This window comes from Hypanus sabinus, chromosome 13 (assembly GCF_030144855.1).
Source record: "Hypanus sabinus isolate sHypSab1 chromosome 13, sHypSab1.hap1, whole genome shotgun sequence".
NCBI lineage: Eukaryota > Metazoa > Chordata > Chondrichthyes > Myliobatiformes > Dasyatidae > Hypanus > Hypanus sabinus.
Window position 1 is genome coordinate 102,274,416 of NC_082718.1, and position 21,748 is coordinate 102,296,163.

At 38.7% G+C, this 21,748-nt stretch overlaps 1 protein-coding gene across 1 annotated transcript in view; it reads right to left on the reverse strand.

Annotated features, from left to right (window-relative positions):
* taok3a (TAO kinase 3a) overlaps positions 1-21,748 on the reverse strand; it is a 112,235-nt gene that overhangs the window by 69,716 nt on the left and 20,771 nt on the right. Inside the window, exons 2-3 of the mRNA XM_059988308.1 lie at positions 12,598-12,701; positions 12,038-12,255 (exon numbers count right to left, since the gene is read on the reverse strand). Of these exons, the coding sequence (XP_059844291.1) occupies positions 12,038-12,174 (137 nt within the window). The 5' untranslated portion in view covers positions 12,175-12,255; positions 12,598-12,701. The remainder of the gene's footprint in view (positions 1-12,037; positions 12,256-12,597; positions 12,702-21,748) is intronic.

Sequence of the window (21,748 nt, forward strand, 5' to 3'; positions counted from 1 at the left end):
TAGTGGTGAATTTGGGTGCTGTGGTAATGGGATGACAATAGCGCAGGTGGGAGCAAGAAAGGTAGAAGACAGGCTCAGAAAATTTTAATATTTATCTTTCCTTATGCCTTTATTTTGGATGAGGTTCATCGCATGGCTTATTCTTGCACTGAAAAAAAAAGTACAAAATTGCGAACTATTTACGAAGTATTTCCTATTAAATCATCTTGGAGAATCAAAAAATTACTCATGAACATTGTGCCAGGAAGTAGTCATGCGAGTTCCCATTCAAGCTTAAGGCATAGCCCACCCAACTCTACAGAATATGGTACAGTTCCCTGAACTTCAAGGGATGAAAAAAAAGTGATGAATGGAGGCAACGTCTGATTAGATGTTAAAAGTGGGTTACAAAAACCAATATTATTGGAAAGGATACTCTGAATGTTTCAGGATCAGTGATATCCCTTTTCTGTGACTTCAGTTAGTTTGAATCACACAGCAGTGAGAAAAGTCTTCAGCCCACAAAGTCCACATCAAATCATCAAGCACTGAGTTAAACTAATCTGGTTATTTTTTTAAATTGTTGTGATAGTCCTCTTAATTAACTCCAGGCTTCCCCCACTATTCACCTATATTCTAACAGGAATTTATAGTGGCCAATTAACCAAGCAAATCTGTGGGATATGGGTTGAGACCAGAGCACCTGGAGAGAGAGACAACATTGTCATAGGGAGAACATACAAATTCAACACAATAGTACCAGATGTCAGAAGTGAAGCCAGGTCGCTGGAACTACAAATCAGCAGATTTATTAGCTCTGCTGTCACACACTGAATGGTCCTTTGGCTCCTTGTCATTCTTAAAATAGAAAGATAGAAAGCTTTAAAATAGAAAGCTTTCAAAAACCAGGAGCAAATACCAGCCGATTCTATCTTCCATTGGTTGTTCAGTAATTTAACATAAGAGTATAACTAATTTCACTTTTCTCTCTCTCTCTCTAAGCTTCTCCTGAATAGCAAAAGAAAATGTTTGAACAGTTGTTCCAGGTTATGGCTCTACACCAGTGTATCAATATGCTTCAGAACCATTAAGCAATGGAGAGAACATAAGTGGGATGGTGGGGGGGGGTTCTTACATGCTGAACATCTAATCTCTGATACCTAGCAGAACCACTGAGAAAAATAGCTGCTCAAAACATAGCAATCTGTGAACAAAGAATCCCAATACATACAAGTAGAATTTAACATGGAAATCAATTCCTACTCGCCAAGAAATCCATATTAGTGCAAGCCTAAGCCAAATCCAGGCATGGCTTGTGAGAATGTTGAAAATTCTTCTCAAAGTTTCTAGTTTAGAACTGCACAAATACTGTGTAATGCTTTGGCTATACTCTAATAGTTCAATACAATGACATTGAAGAACCACCAATAAAAAATACAGACGTGCCTGTTCCTGTGCTGTACTGTTCTATGCCCTATTAAATTTAGTTCTCTTATTGAAAAGCAGGCTCTCAAAGCACTGATCCCTGTGATACTCTTGTGATTACTGCCTGGCATCACAAAAAAATACTCACTCACTTTTCTCCCCATTTTTTTCTATTAATCTCCTTCCTCTTCAGCTAGTATTGATTCAGATTCAGGTTCAAATTTATTTATCTCATGTAAATGGAAATATGCAGTGAAATGTGCTATTTGCATTAACAACCATCACACCCAAGGATGGTCTGGGTCAGCAATCCAGCTCCAACGTAGCATGTTCACAATGCTTGGCAGAACAAAACACAACACAACAAAATACAAAATTACAACAGCAAAACAAGTTCTGTCCTCCCTCCCAGCCTGCCACACACATGGACAGTTCTCCAAACTCCAGGACAGGTTTCCAGTCTCCAGCCATCATTAACCCCAATCCAAATTCTTTAATTTTGCACACTTGACTCTTACTTGGGACTCTTTCAGACACTTTCCGAAAATCCAATTACACTACATCCCCGGTTCACCGTTATCTATTCTACCAGCTACCTTATCAAAAAGATTCCCATGTGCTTTGTAAAATATTATGTTTCTTTCATAAATTCAGATAGACTTCACTTAATCTTGTTGATAGCTTTTGTGTACTGTTATCAAATCCTTTATAAACCCATTATTGGTCTAATCAGTCTGTAGTTGTCTTTCTCCCCCTTCCCACTTTGTTAAATAGAGCAGTTACAATTGCCACCCTACAACCTACAGGAACCATTCCATAACGTCCAGAATTTTGGAAGGTAATGAACTCTGTGTCCATTATTTCTATAGCAGCCTCTTGCAGATTAACAAACCCCAGTCCCTCCAGTCCTATTAATTGCTTCGGCACTATTTAAAGGTATTATTTCCTATGATTCCACCCTCTCATTAAACTCTTGGTTGTCTAGTATTACGGTAAGTTATTTGTGTCTTTTTCCATGAAGACAGAACCAAATTATGGTTGCCTTTTCATTGTTCCCCTTAAAAATTCTCATGTTCTTGACAAAGGGAACTGTATCTGTCTTCCCTTTTTTGTTGTATTTTACAAGCTTTTCCTCTTGTACTCGATTTTCCTTTCGCTCAATCAATGTTTTTGGTAATTCGAGACAGCTCCCAATCCTTAGACATGCTACTTTATCAGTTAACTTTGTATAATTTCTCTTTGATTATAATTCCATCCTTAGCTACTTTAGTCAGCCACAGTCGAATCAAATTTATTTTGGTTTCTGCATTAGAAGGGAATATCTAATCATTTCAACTCTTATACTCAATCCTTAAATGTTTGCCATTTGTGATCCACTGTCATTCTTCTCAATGCAGCTCAGTCTATCACAGCCAATTCACTTCCTTCTTTAGATTTTGGACCCGAGCTTGAGACTGAACTTCATTTTCAAACATCAGGAAGAAATCCATGTTATGGCCATCTAGTTAAATATATGTTACAAGATTTATAACACAACCCCTTTTCATTATACTGTATCCAAACTAGGATATTGTCTCAAAAAGCGCAAAAAAAAACTAGATACCAGAACTCTGAAATAAAAAATAGAAAATGCTAGTAATACTCAATGTCAGGCAGAACAGGCCACAATCGATCGTTTCAACCTGATTTCTTCCTAGCTCGATTCTATCCTTTCCACGACCACCTTGACTACTTCCAAATCCCTAGTGCTAACAGGCTCATTTTACCATGGATGTACAATTTCTTTACACCTACATACCACATCAAGATAATTTGAAGGTCCTCCATTTCTTACTGCAGTAGAAGTTGAAGTAGTGCCCTCCACATCACACTCGTTCATCTTACTGAACTAGTTCTCATGTTGAACAGCTTCTGATTCAACTCCACTCACTTTTGCCTGATCAAAGCTGCAGCTATGGACACTCACATTTATTCCTGTCTTTTTGCTGGATGTGCAGAACAGTCTATTTCAGTCCAAGCCAGTCCGTTTTCCCTGCATTGGTGCTGCCTCCTGTATTGGAGCAGTACTTGACTGGCTCATTACTTTACTGAGATACAGCATGGAATAGGCCTTTCCGGCCCTTTGAGCTCACCACCCGGCAGCCCCCGATTTAACACTAGCCTAATCAAGGGACAATTTGCAATGACCAATTAACCTATCAACCAATACATCTTTGGACTGTGGGAGAAAACCGGAACATCTGGAGGAAACCCATGTGGTTACAGGAAAAACCTACAAATTCCTTACAGACAGTGGCAGGAAATTTCCACATTTTTCTCACCGTCACATGACTAATCTGACTCTTCCTTTTCTTAAAATCTGCCTTCATTTTGGGAGATAGGCCATACACAAGTACCATACCAAGCCTTCCCATGCCTCCAGCCAGCTATCTCTACTTGTGTTCATCCCAGTCTGCTTCCTGTAAAGACTCTGTTGCATTCTCCCAGTTGTGTTAGCTCACATAATGAGATTTTCTATACAGGTGACTCTGAAATTCAAGGTTCAGGAAAATTTCATCTTATTGTTTCCTACATCTCTGCTCTCAACCCCCTCTTTTGGGACAGATCAAGTGTAGAGTTCTACTGGTTTTTGGCTTTGTGGAAGAAGCCAGAGAATGGTAGTAGAGGGCTGCCTCTCTGACTGGAGGCCTGTGACGAGTGGTGAGCTGCAGAGATCAGTGCTGGGTCCTTTGTTGTTTGTCATCTGTATCAATTATCTAGATGTCAATATGGTTAACCAGAGCAGTAAATCTGCAGATGCACCGAGATTGGGAGTGTATTGAACAGTGAGGAAGGCTATCATAGCTTGCAGAGGCCTACATCAGCTAGAAAAATGGACTGAAAAATGGCAGATGGTACTTAATGTATTGTGGATTGTGGTACAACAAAGGGATCTGGAAATACTGGTCCATAATTTGTTGAAAGCAGTGTCACATGTAGGTAGGGTTATAAAGAAACCTTTTGGCACATTGGCCTTTATAAATCAATGTACTAAGTACAGGGGATGGGATGTAAAGCCTTTGGTGATATTGTGTGCAGTGTTGGTCACCAACCTACAGGAAAGATGTAAACAAGTTGAAAGAGTACAGAGAAAATTCACAAGGATATCGTCAGGTCTGGTGGACCTGTGATAAAAGGAAAGACTGAATAGGTTAGGACTGCATTCCTTAGAACATAGACAACTGAGAGGAAATTTGATAGAGGCATACACAATTATTAGGAGTACAGATATGGTAAATGCATGCAGGTTTTTTTTTACTGAGGTTGAGGGACTGCAGAGGTCATGGGTTTAAGGGTGAAAGGTGAAAATTTTAAGGGAAACATGAGGGGAAACTCAGAGGATCGTAAGAGTGTGGAATGAGCTGGCGGCACAAGTGGTGCATGTGTGCTCAATTTCAGCCTTTAAGAGAAGTTTGGATAGATACTTGGATGGTAGGGGCATCGAGGGCTATGGTCCCAGTGCAAGTCAATGGGACTAGGCAGCTTAAATGATTTTGGTATGGACTAGATGGGCCAAAGGGCCTGTTTCTGAGGTGTACTTCTCCACGACGATGTGCAGTTTAAATCAGCACTGTGGTTAGCCACAATTCATCTGCATTTCTTCTAATCTAGACTACAACATTGCATCTTCTCTACATTGGAAAAATCAGTCATAGATTGGATCAGTCATCAATTTGCAGGACTCCTGCACTCAGAACACGAGCAGCCCTAAACTTCCTGTTATCTGTAATTTTAATTCCCCATCCTACTCTCACTCTGACCTCTCAGGCAGTGTCTTCCTGTACTGCTGCAATTAAGTCCAAAGCAAACTTGAGTAACAGCACTTAATCTTCTGGGCTGAATATTGAATTATAAATTTACAGCAACTTGATTTCAAGTGTCAGTCATCCATTTATGATAAAACCTCAGCTCACTTGCTTTTTTTTTGCCCTGTTATTCCCCTCTTCACTCCTGGAACTGGAGGACATGCCCCAGCTTGATTTGCTGGGCATGTCATACTGCTTTGCATTTTTGCCCTCCTAGATTCTTTCATGGTCTCACTCTCCAAATGTTTCCATTTAGTCATTGGCTAGAAAACTTTGTTTACAGCTTATTCCTCATTTTATATCATCAAAGACATCCAACTTCTCTCCACCCTTCCCGTAACTTTATAAGCTCCTTTTGCATCCTTTCCAGTTCTGACAAAGGGTCACTGACCTTAAACATTAATCCTGTTTTAATTTCCTCAGATATGGCCTGATGCATTGAGTATTACCAGCATTTTTTTGTTATGTTAGAGCTTGAAAATGGTACTGATACAGTAGATCAGGCGTGATCTTGGTGAAGCAGGCTCAAAAGGACAGGTGGTTTGCTCCTATTACTTGGCTTCTCTTAAATGCTTCTGATAGCTCCATTCACTCCCTGTATTAACAAGTTCACACCACTTATTAAGTAAAGGTTTTTCCTCTGATTCTCCAAAGTAGTAACTTAAAATGTATGTCACTGTAATATTGATCCATGAACAACTGTACTTATTTTAATGTTATCACCTGTGCAAAGATTGCATGTCTTATAACAGTGTAAAATAGGAAGTTCCAAAGTAGGTACAGTCAGCCCTCCTTATCCACAGGTTCCACATGCGCGAATTCAACCAATTGCGGATCAGGAAAACCCGGAAGTTCTCTCTCCAGCACTTGCTGTTTGAACGTGTACAGACTTTTTTTTTCTTGTCATTGTTCCCTAAACAATATAGTATAACAACTATTCTCATAGCATTTACATTGTATTAGGTATTATAAGTAATCTAGAGGTGATTTAAAGTATACGGGAGGATGTGCATAGGTAACTGCAGATTGGGAATCGAAAAAAACCCCAGAAGTTCTCTAAGTCAGAACAGGTACATCCACTATTATTTAGCGTCAGTTAGTCAAATGTTTGTCTTAGTATATAGTATATATTTGACCTTTCTATGCATATAAAACACTTAAGAAATGTATGTATTTCAATAATTAAACCACTGCGTTGCTTAGTAATTAATGTAGCTTTCATCGGGGCAGGGCCTTCACATGCTTCATTATTCTCACTTTATCCTTTAAGATTGTTCCGATCGTTGACCGACTGTAGCCTAACGCTTTTCCAATGACCAATGGTGTTTCACCTCTTTCCAATTGCTTTATTATTTCCACTTTATTTTCAAACGTGATTGTTTTCTGGAACAGAAACACTGCAGGCGGCAGGTCCCAAGCCCCACCGGGTCCTGAAGTCCACCGACTTGAACATCTGCATTTTTTGGCATCCACCGGGGGGGATCCTGGAACCAATCCCCTGCGGATAAGGAGGGCTGACTAGTTTCTTTTTAAGGAAGTCACAGTTAGATATGGTAGCTGGCAATGTAACTTCCTCATTTATAACTTTGTTTTTAACTATCTAATTTCCAAGGTTTTAGGGTTTTAGGGAGGTATAAAGAAGTTACTGAGATAATAATCATGTCAAAGTGCATATTAACTGTGAACTGTTTTGAGTTACTGTCAATATCTTTCTTTCCTTTGGTTTCCTTTTACAAAATACTTCTCAAAATCTCAACTTTTTGATTACCTATCTCAATATCCTAATAAATAAATTGACTTTATTTTCATCTGTTCTCTAGTCAGCTCCTCAATATAAGGGTCAAATAAAACATCTATACTTCAGGAATTTGTTTTCCGAAGCAATTTGGTTTGGCTGGTCTATATGCATGTTAAAGTCACCAATAACCTTTGAAAACATCTCCTTCATGGCCACTGTTACACAGAGGCCCATGAATAACTTAAAAAACGTTGCACTTGGTAGCTCTTAGTTTAACCCAGAGAGTCCACATCTTGATTTTTTAAGCTAATATCCTTGTTCACTTTTGCTATACCCTCAGGGTATCAAATATTCTTCAATCCCAACCCTTGACCCCATGCATGACAATTAAACTCCAATTACCTCTACTGTGCTATTAAAGTCTTATCACAAATGCTTTGCACATTCAAACACAGTACCTTTGTATTTGTCTTGTCAACATTTTTTAAACATCTTAGTTTTTGTATTCTGTCTAATTGCTTGACTGCTTTTTCATTTTTTTCTTATTCAGGCCCTACATGCAATGCAAGCAATATACTATGCTGCTTTAGAAAGCCTACTCTCAGAGCGCGTATGCCCTGGCCCATGACAATAACTTTGAACTTGATTTTTTAAAAATTTTGAACCTTCCTTTAATTTGTGGTAAATGGTTCAACTCTGAATCTGTCTTGTCATTCACAAGAATCTGATTACGAGTTCAACTATTTGCTACTTGCTGAAATGACCAGTTTCGATGACTCTCAACTATATCCAGAACAATGCAGGTGGCTTAAAATTTACATTTCATTTTTGTCAGTGGTGTGGGTAACCTTTATAAAACCAAAAATTTCTTTTGAAGGACCTTTCAAACCTGCAATAGCAAAACTTCAAAAAGGACAAGGGTAGTAGGTGGATAGGAACACCACCAGCTGAAAGATACCAACCAGCCATTCAGATTTTGAAATATATTCCTTAATTTTTAATTGATTAAAAAACTCCATATCCTACTTCACAATACCTTCACCACAAGCATGCGTTTAAGGTGGCATCTCCTATGATCATATAGGGCATCCATGTGTTAAGTTTGCCAGAGAAACCCTTATTTATAAATCTACAAAAAGTTTTATCACTTCCAACTTGAATTGGATAAACCCATAGTTTGACATAAATGATCATTAAGGAAGATTCAACAAGGACAGACTCAGGACTCAAAATCCCATCCCTGATTGATGACATTCCACCTTGGTAGGTGCATAAAGAATGCTCCTTTAAGCAAAGTATTGAAAGTAGCCAACATTAAATAAAAAGAAACTCAGCAATTCCAGATTAGGGAATGAAATGCCAAAATATAATTAGTTATCATAAATTAATGATATGTAAATGCAAAGAAAACATTAAGGCAAAAATGGACTGTTAATATTATATTTTGTATTGGTTTCTAAATGTCATGATCTGGCTGTTAAAGCTGTGGAACTTGCAATAGTATAAAATACTGTCAGAAAAGGTACTGAAAGAAATGAATAGCATAAACTAATGTCATTTGATGTCTCAATGCAATTGTTAGTCACATGAAAGCACTCTGATGTACAATTTGTATTTTGTTGACCCTTAATCAGCTCAAATTTGAAAAAATCTCTTGAGAAATTGTATATACAGGTAAAACAATCTTACTGACAGTTTCCATCTCGGTCAGGACAATAGTTACTGGAGTGTATTCAGCATATAAAATTTTGTTTTGCTGCTTCCAATGAAATACAGCATAGTGCCGCACATAAATTTTTACTTAAATGTATAATTTTGAAGAAAATATATTTTTATTGCAGCACACAAATCCCATATCAATGAAAAAAATCCGTAAAACAAAATTATTTTGCCCAAATAATAATATACAGAAGGGAGCTGACCAAGATACCAGCAGGCTGGCAAGAAAAAAAACGCAAGACCATTGGTGAATGGTTGAAGCAAAAGTCGAGAACAAAACCAATCACTGCCTTCAAAATAAAACCTCATCTTCCTGACTTTTACCTTTACCAATTATCTTAAATCTCCTCTGAAAGCCATTTAACCTGCCAACAAGTCCTCTATAGTCAACTGCACCTTAACCTCCACTGCTCTCAAAAAATCAATACCAACCTCTCATTTTCCCATATAATTGATCCCTTATTTCTGAAGTTTCTCTCTTAAATCTCCTCCACACCTTCTCTTAAAGTATATTGAGGCCACAAATCAGGGAAAAGTTGCTGATTTAGAACCAAACATTCCACTATTTCAAGGAGTGCACTGAGCAGCTGTGTGGAACTCTCCAGCGTACATTCAGTCTGAGTCTCAGCCTGGAAAGGGTCCCGACTGTGAGGAAAACATCACGTGGGGTCCCAGTACCCAAGAAGGGCCAACTGGAAGTCCTGAATGACTACCGCCCAGTGGTCCTGATCTCACACATCATGAAGATCCTAGAGAGGCTGGTCCTGGCTCACCTCTGACCCCAGGTTATATCAGCCCTCGATTCCCTGCAGTTCACCTGCCAGGAGCACATTGGAGTCGATGATGCTGTCACCTATCTGCTGAACAGAGCCTACTCCCTTTTGGATAAACAGGTCAGCACTGTGAGGATCACGTTTTTTGATTTCTCAAAAAAGGTCAGGTTATGTCATCTGCAGAAATTCTCTGATGACTCAGCAATAATTGTGTGAATAAAGGGAGGATGGGAGGGCTCTGCTGGAGGACTTTGTCAAATGGTGCAAGCTGAATTACCTGCAGTTCAACACCAGTAAGACAAAAAGAGATGGTGATGGACTTTAGAAGACTAAAGCTGCACTATTCCCTGTTACTAACGAAGGTGAGGACATGGATGTGGTGAAGACCTACAAGTATCTTAGGGTGCACCTGGATGATAGACTTGAGTGCAGCACCAACATTGAACCTTTGTACAAGAAGGGCCAGAGTTGCCGCTACTTCCTGAGGAGGCTGAGGTCAATTTGGAGTATTCCAGCATCTCCTTCACATGTTCTAGCAGTCTGTTGTCTCCAGTATAATCTTCCTATGGTGGCGGTGTGCAGGGGGTAATGGCATCAACACGGGGTGATGCCAACAGGCTCAATAAATCAATTAGAAAGGCTGGCTCTGTTATAGGAGCCAAACTGGAGCGCTGTAGTAGAACAAAGGACCCTACAGAAAATCCTGGCAATTCTAGACAATGTTTCTCACCCTCTACATGTCACTTGAGCTGAACAAGGAGCACTTTTTAGTAATAGATTAAGACAACTGCGCAGCTCCTAAGACCACTACTAGGTCCATTCTTACCCTTGGCCATTAAGCTCTACAATGAGTCACCCAATAGCTGAGGAAGTGATGACCCCTCCTGATAGACCAGCTTGAGGTAACTTTTAAAAAAATTCTTTCTTGCATCTCTTCTAATATTTGTATATCTGTGCACTTGCAACACTACTGTGACACAGTAATTTCCTTTGGTATCAATAAAGTACCTATCAATCTATCTGGCACTGTGTTGCTGAGTTTAGAATCCAAGACTGATTGATGGGTTGGATAAACCAGTCACTTCACTCAACAGAGACCAGTAATGAAGGATGATGTTAGAGGATTCTTAAGCATTACTCAAGAGAAATTGTCGCTTTGATGCCACATCAACTATATTGGACCCTGGTCAGACCCTACTTGGGAAGTACTGTGCTCAGTTCTGGTCACCTCACTACAAGAAGGATGTGGAAACTATAGAAAGGGTGCAGAGGAGATTTACAAGGATGTTGCATGTATTGGCGAGCATGCCTTATGAGAATAGGTTGAGTGAACTTGGCCTTTTCTCCTTGGAGCAACAGAGGATGAGAGGTGACCTGATAGAGGTAAAAAGATGATGAGAGGCATTGATTGTGTGAATTAGTCAGAAGTTTTTTTCCCCCAGGGCTGAAAAGGTTAATACGAGACAGCACAGTTTTAAGGTGCTTGGAAGTAGGTACAGAGATGTCAGGGGCAAGTTTTTTTTTTAGGCAGACAGTGAAGAGTGCATGGAATGGGCTGCCGATGACAGTGGTTGAGGTGGATATAATAGGGTCTTTTAAGATACTCCTGGATAGGTACATGGAGCTTAGGAAAATAGAGGGCTATGGGTAACCCGAGGTAATTTCTAAAGTATAGTACATGTTCAGCAGAGCACTGTGGGCCAAAGGGCCTGTATTGTGCTGTAGGTTTTCCATGTTTCTAACTAAGTGTTGCAAAGGATTGGAGTGATCAATTTCAATCTTAATTTGAGACTCCTGGATGAGTAGTCAAAGTGGAATTTGATTATTTAAGTTTTTAATCAAAATGTTAGGGACACAAACCTTAAATTTAATAAGTTTTTCTCTGTACTGTGAACATCAAGAGATTTTAAAAGTAAAATATCTTCAAAGGCTTTGACAGGAAACCAAGCTTCATCTGCAGGTTTGTTTTCTTAAACTGCAATAGAAGCATTACAAGACCAGTCTGTACAATATACTATCCCAAGCCTAGTCATTACTGGGACATCAATGCTGAAATCAAGGGAATGTGAGGATCAGCAAGCTTGAACACTGCAGTCTGAACCATGCAAGTACCAGAAGTAGTGACTCTGAGCTGTGTGCTGGTTTAGGAAGATCTTGCCCAATTTTTTAAAAGTTAAAAACTAATGTTGTCCATTTTGTTTATTCTCGCCAACAAAATCTTTAACTCCCCAAATCATTTCTGTTATGCAAGTATCATTATTATTGCATTTTTGCACCCTACTCACTATATCCACCTACTCCCAGCCAACCAATGGAACATTCTTTAAAATACTAGGGCAAATACTTAATAAGGCAATGTAAAATCCACGAAGTCTTCTGAGTTATTAATACTCAGAGTAATAAAAATTGCTGATTCAAAGAAAGTTATTACAATGCTGCTTTTTTCAGTTATTTATGAAACTAGCAACACTAGTCTTGTTTACATTAAAAATTCTGTTAAACACATATTGTAAGATTTAATATTCAACTTGGCATTGTAAGATTAATTAGGTTCTGACTTACAAAATAAAACAGCACCAAAACTTCCATGTCCAATTTCATGTAAGTCAACAAACAATTCTTCTGGATCATCTTTAAAGAACAGCTCAGAAACCTCTGGATCTCTTGCTGCTCCTTTACGAGTTGAAGACGGCATCTTTTCCCATCAAAAAGTGGTAGAGGTTGACGTTGGGTTGTCAAAAATTTCTCCCTTCATGGACAAACGTTGTTTTAACAACTGTAAAAGATGACCCTGGAGCATTTAAGTGGGAAAGGAAACAAACTGGTATAGCAACTTACTTCGACTCTTATTTGCTTTATGGCATTGTAATTACTATTAATACATTTTTGAGAATTAGAAGATATTCTAGTTAAATAAGAATTAATTTCAGAAATAATAGCCATTAGAACATGAGTGTTTCACAGAGATTGTGTGGTATCCATTGACTACTGTTTGGTAATGCATTGATTATCTGAATTGTCTAGTAGGGAGAGAGAAAATTGCCATTACAAGTGTGTCACTTCACCTGAAAAGATGGTGCAAGTCGAGTAAACTGTGTTTTAAGACAGTTGCACTTGCCTTTCAAATTTATCCATTAAACATCTTGCTTAGTGTATGTAAATCTGGAACATACTGATTCCGGAATTGTTTTCTGAACTCTTCTTTCAGTTCACTCAGCACATCTGTGGAAGAGAATTAAATACAATTCAAGCTTGTATTGTTACTTTAATAAGAGTAAAACTTAAAAAGAAAAATGCTGAAAAATGATGAAAAGTGGGAATTAATGTTCTCGGCACTGATCTTCTATGAAAATGGAAAGAATTAAGACATAAATAAGTTTAGGAAGGAAGGAGGAAGGAAGGAAGGAGGAAAGAAAGAAAGAGGACAGAAAGAAAGAGGAAAGAAAGAAAGAGGAAAGAAAGAAAGAGGAAAGAAAGAAAGAGGAAAGAAAGAAAGAGGAAGAAAGAAAGAAGAGGAAAGAAGAAGAGGAAAGAAAGAAGAGAGAAGAAAGAAGAGAGAAGAAGAGAAGAGAGAAGAGAGAAGAGAGAAGAGAGAAGAGAGAAGAGAGAAGAGAGAAGAGAGAGAAGAGAGAAGAGAGAAGAGAGAAGAGAGAAGAGAGAAGAGAGAAGAGAGAAGAGAGAAGAGAGAAGAAGAGAAGAGAAGAGAGAGAGAAGAGAGAAGAGAGAAGAGAGAAGAGAGAAGAGAGAAGAGAGAGAAGAGAGAAGAAGAAGAAGAAGAAGAAAGAAGAAAGAAGAAAGAAGAAAGAGAAAGAAGAAAGAAGAAAGAAGAAAGAAAAGAAAGAAAGAAAGAAAGAAAGAAAGAAAGAGGAAAGAAAGAAAGAGGAAAGAAAGAAAGAAGAGAAAGAAAGAAAGAACAAGCAAATCTCTGAATGGATGAATGCAGGAAAGTAATTCCATCTAAGATTCCAAGAAATCTAGAAGCCTCACTGATAGTCCCAGTAGGAATATATCAAATCTAATGCTGGAGAAGATGCCCATCAAGGCTGAGAAAAAACATCTGGTTATCCTGACCCAGTCTTGTGACAGGAAAGTGAATCTTACCTTAAGAATTTTCCTTAGAAATTAAGGTGGCTGAAGTCAAGGTGGAAAGCAGCAAGCAGGAGAGTGGCAACTTAAAGTACTGATTGGTCCCTCATTGGAATTCTCTACCACAAAGGCAATGAAGGTCAGGCACATTCCTAAATATGATTAGTTAGGATCATGTTGCATGGAGGCCAAATTGCATATACCTACTATATTTTTTTCCTACACTCTATGCCACATCACCAATGACAACAAAATCTGTGAGAGAGACAATAGCAGAAATGGTAATTCAAAGACATTTCCAAACCACTGTCCCTATATAGCTTATTAAAAGAGCTTGCTGAAATCGCAACAAACAATCTGCTGGAGGAATTTAGCAGGTCAGGCAGCATCTTTAAAATATGCATGTTAATTTTTCTGGGATCTGGGTATCAAGGCCAAATTTTATGATTCACTCTTTCTTACTCAAGAAGATGGTAGTGATGAAATTAAGACATCTTGCAGGCAGGAAATCAGAACTACATGCAAACATAATTCGAAGGCTGAACTGTTACCATGAATCGGAAATATTTCATCTCTGCAAAATTTTTACTTTATTTAGAGATGCAGCATGGAACAGGCCCTTTCTGCCCACCAACTCACCGATTTAATGCTGGCCTAATCACAGAACAATTTACACTGACCAATTAACCTACAAGCCAGTAAGACTGGACTGTGGGAAGAGACTGGAGCATCCAGAGGAAACCCACACATACATGGGAAGAATGTTCAAACTTTCTTATAGATAATGCTGGAATTAAATGCTGAACTCCAACACCTGCAGCTGCAATAGCATTGCGCTAACCACTACACTACTGCAGGCATTGAGGGATAAAATTCAGCAATCAAATTGGTTAAAAATGAGTATACCTCTTGCCAACCAAATAGCTTGGCTTTTGGTAGAAGCATACCAAACTCAGAAATAGTGATGAACCCCAGCACAACTGCAATTCAATCTGTGAATAGGAAAGGGTTATATAGAAATCGACTTCACTTGGTTGGGTAATAGCCTGTCTTGACAATGCCTTTTTTTTTAAAAAACAACGATGCACACATCAGGATGCTCTTTATCAAATACAGCTCAGCATGTTATACCATCATCCCCTGAAAACTAATCAGTAAGTTTCAATACTTTCTTGTGCAGTTGGACCCTGATTTCTTCACTTGCAGACCCCAGTCAGTTTGGATTGGCGAAAACATTTCCTCCACAATCTCCATCAGCACAGGTGCACCAGAGGGACGTGTGCTTAGCTCCCTACTCTACTTGCTTTACACCTATAACTGCTCCAACACCATATACAAGTTTGCTGATGACACCACTGTAGTGGACTGTATCAAAGGAAGGGATGAATCAGCATATAGAAGGGTGATTGAAAACTTAGCAGAGTGGTGCTTACTTGCCACTCTTCCATAAATACCCTTTTTGTGCAAGGCCTTCGAGATTGTGGAACCATGAACTTCATCCTCAGTTGCAGCCACTAACTTCTGCAGCTCACTCAGAGTGACTGTTGGCATCATAATAGCCACTCTTACAAGTGCTATTCTTCACGGGCGACTAGGTTTAGAGGAGCAGTCTAACCTACACACTGTGATTGGGGTTTCATATTTTCCACGTTTTCATATTGGATTGCATGGAACTCCAAGGTATGTTCAGTGCCTTTTGAATGCTCTTTTGTCTTAATTTTGGCTTGGTCTGTTGAAAATCTATCATTCTTACAGAGAGAGAGGGTATTTATTCTCATAAATTCATTGAAAACAGGCGATCTTCCAATTTTCTACATCGACAAATTGGGAGAGTTGGTGAGTTAATACAGTACTTGAAGAAAGATTAAATTGTAATCACGAAGAGGATGAATACTTTTTTAGCCTCACAATTTTAGTTTTTAAATTTTAGTAATTTTGTGACAGGTTTTGGAATTTTTCTTTCAGTTTGACATGATGCACAATGTTTTGAAGATTAGCTCAAAAGTCCTACTTCAATATATTTCAGGTTTAGAAAAAGTGACAGTAAAATGTGAAAATATTTGTTGGGGTGAAATACTTTTTCAAGGCACTGTAAACTTTGAAAGAACCAATCAATATCAAGTCAAGTCAAGTCACTTTCTATTGTCATTTCGACCATAACTGCTGGTAGAGTACACAGTAAAAACTAGACAACGTTTTTCAGGACCATGGTGCTACATGAAACAGTACAAAAACTGCACTGAACTACGTGAAAACAACACAGAAAAAAAAATACACTAGACTACAGACCTACCCAGGACTGCATAAAGTGCACAAAACAGTGCAGACATTACAATAAATAATAGACAAGAAAATAGGCACAGTAAGTTGGTGTCAGTCCAGCCTCTGGGTATTGTGGAGTCTGATAGCTTGGGGGGAGAAACTGTTACATAGTCTGGTCGTGAGAGCCCAAATGCTCCGGTGCCTTTTCCCAGATGGCAGGAGGGAGAAGGGTTTGTATGAGGCGTGCATGGGGTTCTTCATAATGCTGTTTGCTTTGCGGATGCAGCGTGTGGTGTAAATATCCGTAATGGCAGGAAGAGAGACCCCGATGATCTTCTCAGCTGACCTCACTATCCGCTGCAGGGTCTTGCAATCCGAGATGGTGCAATTTCCATTCCAGGCAGTGATGCAGCTGCTCAGGATGCTCTCAATACAACCCCTGTAGAATGTGATGAGGATGTGGGGGGGGGGGGGGGGTGGGAGAGATGGACTCAGCCTTCAAAGATAAGTAGAGATGCTGCTGGACCTTCTTTGCTATGGAACTGTTATGTAAATATTTGAAAAATATATTCCAACCTTAATGCCAAATTATCTTCCAAAGTAAACCAAAAGTAATCAATAGAAGCAACCATTAATTTACTTATATTTTAACCTCATCTCCCAAAGCAGCCAAGTGGGCAATTCACTACTAATTAATCTATCAGGATGATCATCACTTTCTAGTTAATTCAATACCAAAAGAAATCTCAAAACTTAATGTAGAACATCATTTTTTCTGTAAGTCAGGATAGCAATAAAAAAAAGACTGGGCCAAAATAGAAATGAAGTCTGGGTCTTCGAAATAGGAGATAGCAAGTGATAGTGGAAGGTTGCTTTTGAGACTGGAAGCCTGTGACCAGAAGGACTGGTGCTAGGACTCCTGCTATTTGTTATACATGATTGACGTTAACCTTGGAGGTACAATGACTAACCTTGAAGAGAATATGGAAATTGGTGGTTTGTTGATAGTGAGGAGGTAGTCTTAGGCTGCAGGGTGATATTGATTAGCTCATAAATTGGGTAGGACTGTGGCTGATGGAATTTAATCCTGAAAACTGAGGTAATGGTTTTGAAGTGTCAAATAAAGTTAAGAAATGCCATAAATGGCAAGGTCCCAGAGAGTTTTGAAAAATAAAGGGACCTTTATGTATAAATCCAAAGATTACCAAAGGTGACAGCACAAGCAGATAAGGTGGTGAAGGCAGCACTAAGGATGCTTGTAGCTATTGGACAAATATTTGAAAACAGGGCCAGACTTCAATAACCAAAAGGTATAGTGATATAAAGATCATATATTAAAAATTAAAATACAATTTTCACATTAAAATTAAGGCAATCTGCATCAAGAAAGATGAGAATAGCAGATGCTAACTACATTTTACTCAAATTAACCTACTCCCGGGCCACATTGTTTTGCAGCAGCATAAAGTTGCACAGAACATAAATGCTGATTAGTCATTCCCAAACTTTAATAGTGTTAATTTTAAAGATATGAAGCTATCTTAAAATTACTGCAGATTCATGGAAGTTTGAGCAGTCAACAGCTTTTCCTTTTTAAAAAAAAATAATTTCTGTTTTGGTCTTTAACAAAGAAAAACATGGTGCCAATACCTCAACAGATGAAGAGGCAGAGAAAATGGATAAAACAAAAAAATCCACAAGTAAATGGTATTAAAAATGCCAGCCATGGCTAAAATTGGTATGTGTCTATGATGGTTAACAGAAGTACAGTTTGAGAATACTAAGAGTTTGCCATAGTCTGTTAATCTCCGAGTATAACCAGGTATCAGAACACTGGAAAGTGGACACTACGGCAACCTTACGAGAAAGCAAACAGTGTTATTCAACAAAGATCAACACCAGGATTCTTTCTTTTTTGATACACTTTCTATGGTACAGTATGCTTTCAAAATTTATAAACCCAGAGTTTGAAAAAGTGAGCAAAACATACAAAGGATAGCAGAATGGGCAGCCAGACAGAAGAAATTAAATGCAGAGAAGAGAGTAGTAAGTGTTCTGGCAGACAAGGGTAGTGGCAATATAGACCAAAAGGCAAAATTCTAAAGGATGTGCAAAATTAGAAAATAGGTGTACAAGTGCATAAATTTGCAGGGTGTATTCAGTCAGCAGTAATGAAATGTCCAAAACTTCATAGAGAACAAATTCAAAAGTAGTGTGGTTATATTGGATTTTTATGAAATATTACAACCAGTTTAGATAAAGAGAGCTGTTGAAGTAAATGCAGAATAGATGGAATAATGTCAACTTCACAAAAAAAAATTAGCTGTTCAACCCATGTAGGCAAATAACAGCTATGGAATCACAACAATAACAGTACCTCTCAAAGATAGTATCTGGCTCCCAGAATGATCACAATCATTTCTTTGGTTAATGAGGTGAGGCACCCAATTCTTGAAAGGTGAAATATGGGTATTTTACACTATTGCAGTTCAGTATCAAGGATACAGTAATTTTAAGAATAATTTAAAATATTTAAAAACAAATGTATCACTTTCTATTTGCAAAAGAAACAGCATGTAAACAATCCGCTAGAGTATAGACTTCAGCTTGAGATATTCTAATTATCTGCCATTTTAATTACCCTTGTTACAAAGACTGAAGGCTGTGAAGTTAATCACTTACTTCCATCAATAACAATACCCAACCTAGGGAATTGACCATATGTGCTCATAAATGCATGTTGAATATGCATTGACATAAACAACCATTAGAAACATGGTGGGAGGAACTGCAGGCGCCGTATGTCTAGAATTGAGTCTTTGAAGCTAACATTTCAAGTATTTTCAGGGCCAGCTTCACTCATTGGAATATCAAACAAACAATACATGATTTAAAAAATTCCAATTTGCTGGTTGGCATGAGCAACAAAGCTCATGAATAATAATTTCATTTTCAGAGACAGTTTCTTAATCTGGGCTTCTATCTTCCCAAGAAAAAAATATTTCTAGGGCTAATTAATGAAAACCAATAAAACTAAAATTAAGACATTTAATCTAACTCTGAAATAATACATCTGTCAAACAGATGTCACTTAATCAAATCCTATTATTTCAATATGTACTTAAGAAATTCAAAGAATATTTTAAAAGGATAATCAAAAGCTTACATGAAATTTCATGAGACAAATTACCATAACAATGTGCTTTGATTAACAATTTCTTCATTTTTTTTCAACTTATTTTGAAAATAAGACAGCCAATTTAAATGAATGGTCACTTTTACCCCCAAACAGGTACTATAACAATTGCCCTCCAGCCCGCAGTATCTTAATACTGCACTGGAAATGAAAGTGAAAATGCAACCTCATTTTCAGTGGCCTAACCACTGATTCTTTAAACAACAGATCCGCTCATGCTTTGAAAAACTAGAATATATTATTTTTAAAATAATTACTACTAGAAATATTAAATAAGATATTTAAATAGATTGCAACAGAAGCTTTATATATAATTGTGTGAATCCAACTGGATGAGAACAATACTCATGAGAATCTGGACAGAAAGGCTACAGAAGTGGTGTATACAGCTCAGTCCGTCACAAGCAAAACCCTTCTCATCATTGAGTATATAAGAAAGCAGCATCCATCATCAGCATACACCACCATCCAGGCCACATCCTCTTCTCACTACTACCACTGGACAGGAGATACAGAACCCTTAGGTCCCGCACCAACAGGTTCAGGAACAGTTATTACCCTACAACCATCAGGCTCCTGAACCTAGTATGAATAACTTCAACAACCACAACACTGGACTGATTCAATGACCTGCAGATTCACTTTCAAAGGCTCTTTAAGCTCATGTTCTCAATATTATTTTTTATTGACACAGGCTGTCTTCTTTTGCAAGCTGGTTATGTCAGGCTTTGTATGTTTATGTACCCCCTGCAAATGCCTGCAAGAAAATGAATCTCAAGGCAGTGTATGATAACATATATTACCACCGTCACACATACTTTGATAAGCTCAAGTTCAGGTTTATTGTCATTCAACCATTAAAGTTTACAGCTAAATGAAACAACGTTCTTCTGGAACCAAGATGCAAACACAATGTCATTATCAGGTTTAATATCACTGGCATACGTTGTGAAATTTGTTGTTTTGTGGTAGCAGTACATTGCAATACACAATAATAAAAACTATGAATTACAAGTAGAAATAAAAAAGTTAATGAGACGCCAAAAAAATAGTGAGGTAGTGTTCATGGATTCGTTGTCCATTCAGAAATCTAATGGCAGAGGGGAAGAAGCTGTTTCTGACATGCTGAATGCTTGTCTTTGGGCTCCTATACCTCCTCCTTTATATAACAATGGGAAGAGGGCATGCTCTGGGTGATGGGGGTCCTTAATGATGAACGCCTTTTTGAGGCATCATCTTTTGAAGATGTCCTAAATGCTGGGCAGGATAGTACCCACATGAAGCTGGCTCTGTTTACAACATTCTGCAGCTTTTTCTGATCTTGGAGGGAGGCCCCTTCATACCAGACAGTGATGCAACTAGCTAGAATGTTCGCCATGGTACATCTGTAGAAATTTCAGAGAGTCTTTGATAATATTCTAATTCTCCTCAAGCTCCTAATGAAATATAGCTGTTGTCAAGCCTTCATTGTAATTGCATCAATATGATGGGCCCAGGATAGATCTTCAGAGATGTTGACACCCAGAAACTGCTCACCCTTTCCACTGCTGATCCCTCGATTAGGACTGGTGTGTGTTCCCTCAACTTCTCCTTCCCGAAGTCCACAATCAATTCCTTGGTCTTACTGATGCTAAGTGCAATGTTGTTGCTACAACACCACTCAACCAGCTGATCTAGATCGCTCCTGTATGCTTCCTCATCACTATCTGAATTTTTACCAACAGTAGATGTGCCACTGACAAATTTATAGATGTTTAAGCTGTGCCTAGCCACACAGTTGTGGGTGTAGAAAGAGAGGAACAGTGGGTTAAGCACGCATCTTTGAAGCACACCAATGTTCACTGTCAGCAAGGAGGTGATGTTATTTCCAATGCACACAGACTATGGCATCCTGATGAGGAAGTCAAAGATCTAGTTGCCGAGGAAGGTACAGAGGCCCACGGTCAATAACCAGCAGCCTGACAGAAGTATTACTATTATTCAGGTGATCCAAGGCTAAATGAAGATCCAGTGTGATTGCATCCATTGTTGACCTATTGCAGTGATTATCAAATTGCAGCAGCTCCAAGTCCCTGCTTAAGCAAGAGTTGATTATATGTATGACCAACCTCTCTTCGGTCACATAGTAGATGCGAGTGCCACTGGACGATAGTCATTGAGGTAACTCACTTTGCTCTTCTTTTGGCTCTGGTATGATTATAACCTTTTTGAAGCAGGTGGGAACCTGCTCTCAGAATACACGGTTCCTCCTTAGAGAGAGTTAGTGCACCAAGTTCCGAGGAGTTCACTTCACAGATTACCTCACCTGGTCCCGAACAGGGCACAGCAACGACTCCACTTCCTAAGGAGATTGAGGAAAATGAGGCTCCCCACCTCCCATTCTTAACTGCATTTTATAGGACCACCATTGAGAGCGTCCTGACATGTTGTATCTCCATCCGGTATGGAAGCAACCAGGCAGCAGACGGGAAGTCCTAACAAAGAACTGTGAGAATGACCAAGAGGATCATAGGAGTCTCCCAATCATCCATAGGGGACATCTATCAGGACAGTTGCGTATGCAGGGCCCTTAGAATTATTAAGGATCCCACCCCTCCATCCAGCATCCTCTTTGACTTTCTACCATCGGGCAGGAGACTCTGACACATAAAAGCACCAATGATCAAGATGAGGAATGGTTTCTTCCCCCAGCCCTTTAGACTTCTGAACTCCCTGCTGCACCACA